At 39.2% G+C, this 6,263-nt stretch overlaps 1 protein-coding gene across 1 annotated transcript in view; it reads right to left on the bottom strand.

Moving 5' to 3' along the window:
- The window catches only part of LOC111330119 (monocarboxylate transporter 8), a 2,203-nt gene extending 190 nt beyond the window's left edge, over positions 1–2,013 (bottom strand). Inside the window, exons 1-3 of the mRNA XM_022934923.2 lie at positions 1,448–2,013; positions 583–1,157; positions 1–362 (exon numbers count right to left, since the gene is read on the bottom strand). The exon at positions 1–362 is cut by the window's left edge and continues 190 nt beyond it. Coding sequence (XP_022790658.2) covers positions 1–362; positions 583–1,157; positions 1,448–1,868 — 1,358 coding nt within the window. The 5' untranslated portion in view covers positions 1,869–2,013. The remainder of the gene's footprint in view (positions 363–582; positions 1,158–1,447) is intronic.
- Between the last annotated feature and the right edge of the window lie 4,250 nt (positions 2,014–6,263).

The following is a 6,263-nucleotide window of genomic DNA, read 5'->3' as shown; positions in this document are numbered from 1 at the left end:
AGCGGTCCTAGTGTGCGAGGTATAGATAGCAAGAAGAAAGACATTCCTAAGCCATACGACACTTTGTTCGGACCAAGAATGTCACATACTATCACAGGATTGAGGATCAGGTAAGCTCCGGCAAATAATCCAAATGTAAACGCATTCATAGCTAAGATGAGATAGGATTTAGTGACCGTTACGACAAAGTTGCTCAATCCTATGACCAGGAACGCTAACTGAACGATGTACACGCGATTGAAGCGTCGGATATCCGATATGTGCCCGAAGATGACACGACCAAATGCCGATCCAACTGTCACGAATGATAAAAGAAGAGAGGCTCGCATCCTGTCGATTCCAATGTCCTCGGCAAGGCGCACCTTAGGAAATGAAAATAAACATAGAAAACAAATAAGTCGTATAAATATTTTAAACAGTTCATAATTGGTGTTGAAGGTTACTTTTTTTGGTAAAGCTACAAATGAAGAGCGATCGCAATTGAACGATTTCCAATTCGAACTCCTCTCACACAAATTTCTGTTGTGCCAGCATAACCGAATAGACAAATGGACAAATCCGAAAAAAGCTTTGAAATCTCACCAGATGCACAAAGGGGACCATGTATCCAAGCATGAAGATGGAAACAACCACGATCCACATCAAGAATGCTTTGTTTTTTAAAATTCCCCAGTCAAAAAGACGCCTCTTCTCGACATGCGCGGTTATGACGTTACTGAGTTGAGGCAAAACACTACGCCTCGGGCGGTAGACAACTGAAAATGCAGAAAGGAGAAGATAAGCGCCCGCAAGCACGCGAAACATATTTGCTAGTCCAATGTGAATAAACATCTGTTGGATGCTGGGACTCAATACACTTCCACCGATAGCACCACCAAGGGCTATGAGTCCATTAGCGAATGCAAGCCTCGCTTTGAAGTACTTGGTGAGTATCAAGAGGTTGGCGAAGTAGACCAAAGAGGCGCCCAGGCCCCAAAGCAAGCTGTAGGTGAAGTACAGTAATGGGAAACTGGTGGCAAAAGAGGAGCTAAGCAAACCGATAGAGCAGGCCAGGCAACCAAATAAGGCAACTACCCAGCATCCAAAGCGCTCACTAAGGACGGTGCCGAGTGGGAAGAAGCCGTAGTACGTGGAAACAGCTAAGGCGCTCACCCAGGCTATAGGGAAAAAAATGGAAAAACTTGATTGGATTTGTGGAGGAGAGGATGGTTCGATCGATAGTTTTTTTACAAATTTCTACAAGAAACCTCTCAGAAACTTAAAATCTCTTTAGATATACATGATCGAGAAATTTTCATCGAAAGAATCGTAAAAGACAAAAAAAGTTAAAGACGCATAACGGAGTGAATTGCAACATTTGTCAGTTGTGAGGTGTTTCAGGTATAGAGGTGAAAGTCCTATGAGCCCGAAATTATTAGTTATCAAATACAGTATCACAAAATAATACCTGTATCTACCCTTGATTTGTCGAATTCTTCAATTAAAGCCGCATAGATCACTCCGGAACTTGTTATCATTCCCCCAACGAAGAACTCCATCAAAGCTGCTGTAGCACAGACTACCCAGGCCCAGCCTCTGTCATAGTGAGACTCGTCATCAGAATGAGGCGTTATTGCAGCCTCTTCATCGGGATGAGGCTCATCGCACCCGGGGGTTCTCGATTCTCCTTTAAACCCTTCAGTTTTAGTCCCTGCATCAGGACAAAATTGATGTTCGCTTTGACATTGGTATTTCTCGATGTTGTTGTCAGGACTTTGAACATCCCTTGGTTCTTCTCCAGTTGAAACCTTAATGCTTTCCTCAGCGAGGACTTTCACACCCAATCCAGTCTCGTTAGCTTCACAAGTGAAATTTCTGCTCTGTTCCATCTGCCAAAAAACGATTGTAGATTACTATTTTATAGCCTCTTCTAGACGTTTTTTTAAAATAACATGATGCAAACCAAATAACATCCGGTGACTTTTAGAGTCGTTAGTATTGAAGCAAATAAAAAACTTTACTTCCCGATCTTTCCACCCCTCTAAACGTTACTAAATTGAAACAAATTTTCTGGATGGAGTGGTCTGCAGAAGTAACCTTGCGTAAAGTATCAACTCTATGATTCTCAATATTTGATTAGTAACTCCTCCGTCTAGTTATTATGCATTTCCTTGAAAGCTTGCAAAGAGAATTTGGTTTCACACCAGTTTAGCACCCTCAAAAGATTCTATTCTCTTTCACTGTTGGTAACTAATAGTTAGAAATGCACGGAAGGACCTACACGTTGATAAGATCATGTAAAGTTCATAGTGGACAGTTGCGCAATCGATTTGACTTGTTACGCAATATGGCTCATGAACACAGAGGCGTGTTGATCTGAGAGTATTTTGCGTTGAATGTCATTGTTCTACTCCTTGTTGGAAGAATCAGATACTGTATATATGGGATCAGATTTATTTGGAAAAAGTCTACTTTCGACTGTAAAGATTTAAAGGAAGGCGTTTACACTCGAATTAGCCTTCACCAAGAGATTACAAAAACTTTCTTGCCTCCACTGAGACAGTAGTTCTATCACGGTAGAAATTAATCGTTGCTCTTTAAACGTAAACAAAAAAACAATCGTATGGAACTCTAGGCAGCGAAAGATTGTGCAAATAGAAGGTAGACACAATACATGTTAAGCAGGAGACAATTGCGCTAATTAGTATGTGAACAAGAAACAATCGCGTTAATCAGTGGGATCATGGCGTTCATTAGAAGTTTTTTAACTACGTGATCCTTTTGTGCTGTTTGCGATTGACCATTTTCGTATATATTAGTTATAGTTTAGTATTCTGTTAGTATTAAGTTTTCTTCATTCCTCGGAGAGTGTGGTTCGCTTAAGGTTTGGTCTTGTAATCGACTGAAATAGAATAAAATGTTTTTTCTAGTAAACACATGTAAGAACGTGAAGAAAAGAGGTAAGTTTCCAAAACAAACTGTGGTGCTGCGTCGGTGGGGGTAACAAGGTAATTTGGTTTTATCAACTGAGTTGATAACGTAAATTGGCCACCGTAAAGGATTTCAAAGCTGACGTTTCGAGCATTAGCCCTTCGTCAGAGCAATTCCTGCATTCACTCTGACGAAGGGCTAGCGCTCGAAACATCAGTTTTGAAACCCTTCACGGCGGCCAATTTACAATAGGGACTTTAAGCAAACCACGACGGCTACGGCAACGAGAACGTGGAAAAAAAATAGATCTAATTGGCAGAACGATAGCCCAACACATGCGTTTTAAAACTTTGTACATTTCTTAGCCGTCCTTTGCAAAACAACAACGTGAAATCACCCAAATTTGCGTCGTCTGCGAACCGACACCGCGGCGGCAAATTATTTTAATTTACATTTGGAACTCAACGCTACTTTTATGCGTTATGTTGAGTTTGAGGTCTGGCGCCCTATGAGACGGCAAACACATGCAGCCATTTTCGAAATTCTAACTTAAAGTAGAAACTCATCTTTTAATCGACGTCTACCGTGGCGTTGCCGTCCTGACTGCTTAAAGTCCCTAATATCAACCATGTAAAAACGCGATTACTGTTTTAACTTATAGCAGAGGTATCGATTTCGGGAACCTGACTAAATAAATAAACTGAAGCAGGAGAAAAAGCACAGGCAAATATTTCGTCGGAATTTTAGCGCCGACAAGAGTGAATGATATTTAGTGAACAAGGCAGAATAAGGAAAAAGAAGAATTGGTCACAATTTCAACTTGACAGAAAAGAGGAGCCTTTTAAGATAAAATAGCTACATTTTGCGGTCTTCCTCACATTTCTTACCAAAACATAAACAAAATGATAATCCACATATGGTTATTTCGGTTTCAAGGTGTATGAAATATCACGAGTTTGGCCTTTTCTGTCCTTTTTGGATATAACCTTTTTGATTTTAGTACTAAGTGTTTAAAATGCGTTAACTAGCCTCTTTGCCAAACACTCGGACGAAAATTCGAAAGCTCCTTATCTCTCTTTTCTTTCCCTCAACGTGATAAAGCAAAGTACTTGTTTGGGCTAGGCCTCGGTTCAAGTTGACCTTGGATGCAAGCAGAAGTTTACTTTATAAAAAGATGGGCGTTGTTTATGCAAATGTATTTGTTGTTGTTTAGTACTGTCATTGTTATGCCGATGTTGTTGTTTAGTACTGTCCATTGTTATGCCGATGTTGTTGTTTAATACTGTCCATTGTTATGCCGATGTTGTTGTTTAGTACTGTCCATTGTTATGCCGATGTTGTTGTTTAGTACTGTCCATTGTTATGCCGATGTTGTTGTTTAGTACTGTCCATTGTTATGCCGATGTTGTTGTTTAGTACTGTCCATTGTTATGCCGATGTTGTTGTTTAGTACTGTCCATTGTTATGCCGATGTTGTTGTTTAGTACTGTCCATTGTTATGCCGATGACTCTCAGTTGTACATCTCGTTTAGTCCCATCGTGCGCTCTGGCCAGGCTGATGCAGTTGCTTCTATCAAACATTGCATTCAGGATATCAGGCAGTGGATGTCTCAAGACAGGCTACTCATGAATGATGCCAAAATTGAACTTCTTTTGATCGGCACCAGACAGCAACTTGCTAAAATCACAATTGATGGCATAACTGTTGGACACTCTCAGTCATTACTCCATAATCTCCCGTTCGGAATCTGGGTGTGTGGTTAGATTCTAACCTATCAATGGGTGATCACATAACGAAAACAAGCTCTGCAGCATTCTATTATTTTTATAATATCAGGAGGATAAGGAAGTACCTTAGCAAAAAATGTACTGAAACTCTGATACATGCCTTTATTTCTAGCCGCCTTGACTATTGTAATAGCCTCTTATACGGCTTACTAGCGTATCAGATTCAAAAACTGCCGACTCCAGAACTCTGCCGCACGTCTTGTATTGAAGAAAGTAAATTTTGTCATATCACACCATTGCTGAGAGCCCTACAATGGTTATCCGTAGCATATCGAATTGTTTTTAAAATTTTATTGTTAACTTTTAAGGCCATTCATAAACTTGCTCCGACTTACATTTCCGATCTTGTATCTCTGAAAGACACAGGGGGTAGGTACTATCTTAGATCAAATGATGGCAAACTTCTTAACATTCCACCATGCAAGTCTCTCTCCACGCTTGGTGATCGATCTTTTTACATGGCTGCCCCTAAATTATGGAACGATCTTCCCCTTTTTATTAGAAATATATCTTCAGTTAATACTTTCAAGAAGGCTCTTGAAACTCATTTATTCCAGAAGGCGTTTCCTAGCTAATTTATTGTTTTTATTCTTTTCATAAAGGAGGATTTGTATATAAGACTTTAAAGATTAATTATCTATTGTAAATAAGACTTTTTGTTAATTGGAATATGTTTAGGATTTCAGGATTTTGTTAAGTCAAGGTAATGCGCAGATGAATATTTTTTATGAATATTTCTTGCGCATTACAAGGTAATGCGCGGATGAATTTTTTTTATTTTTTGCGCAGATGAATATTTGCGCAATACAAATCAATAAATGTTATCATTATTATTATTAGTAGTAGTAGTAGTAGTAGTAGTAGTAGTAGTAGTAGTAGTAGTAGTTTCTAGGCAGTTTGTATTGTTATAGCAATTTATTTATTATCCCGGCCTCTTGACGCAAACTGCGAAGCAAATTCTGCTTACAAACTGGAAAGTTTAGAAACGGAACACTAAATTTTTGGATTAAATCAATATTCATCTGTAGGAATGCTAAGCTCTGCACTAATGTAAAAGTTTCCGTTTCCAGCTCAAAAACTCAGTACGCGCATGTTTAGTTCAATTAATGCTACACAGGACTTTAGAGCGTCTACAAAACTAGCTTGAAAAATCCATCAACAATGATGCACTGCATCGAATTTCTACGCGCTTGAAATAAACCGCCTCCTCTATTACGAACAAAAATTCCTCGTAAATCGGAAGAGATTTGATCGAAATTAATATTAATGATAAAAAATGAAACATTACACTCTTGGAGTTATTTTTGGACGCAATAATAACTTGAATGACAGGACAAGATAAGCTGCTGAAAGCCTAGAAGGTTCTGGTTAGCTAACAGAACGGAGAACCCTTATTTCTTCGACTGATTGAGTGTTTGATTCATCCGCACTTCATCATGTGCTAACTCTGATGCATGATGCCGGGTTTGGATTCTGGGCTCTGGTTGTTCCCAATAGACCATAAACACATTGGCTCCTCATACAGTGTTCATTGACCTTTCATTAGGCTTGCTTTTTTTTAAATT

Source organism: Stylophora pistillata, chromosome 7, assembly GCF_964205215.1.
Source record: "Stylophora pistillata chromosome 7, jaStyPist1.2, whole genome shotgun sequence".
In the NCBI taxonomy this organism is placed as follows: Eukaryota; Metazoa; Cnidaria; class Anthozoa; order Scleractinia; family Pocilloporidae; genus Stylophora; species Stylophora pistillata.
The sequence above is the reverse complement of the archived record's forward strand: the minus strand, read 5'-3'. Positions and strand labels throughout refer to the sequence as shown.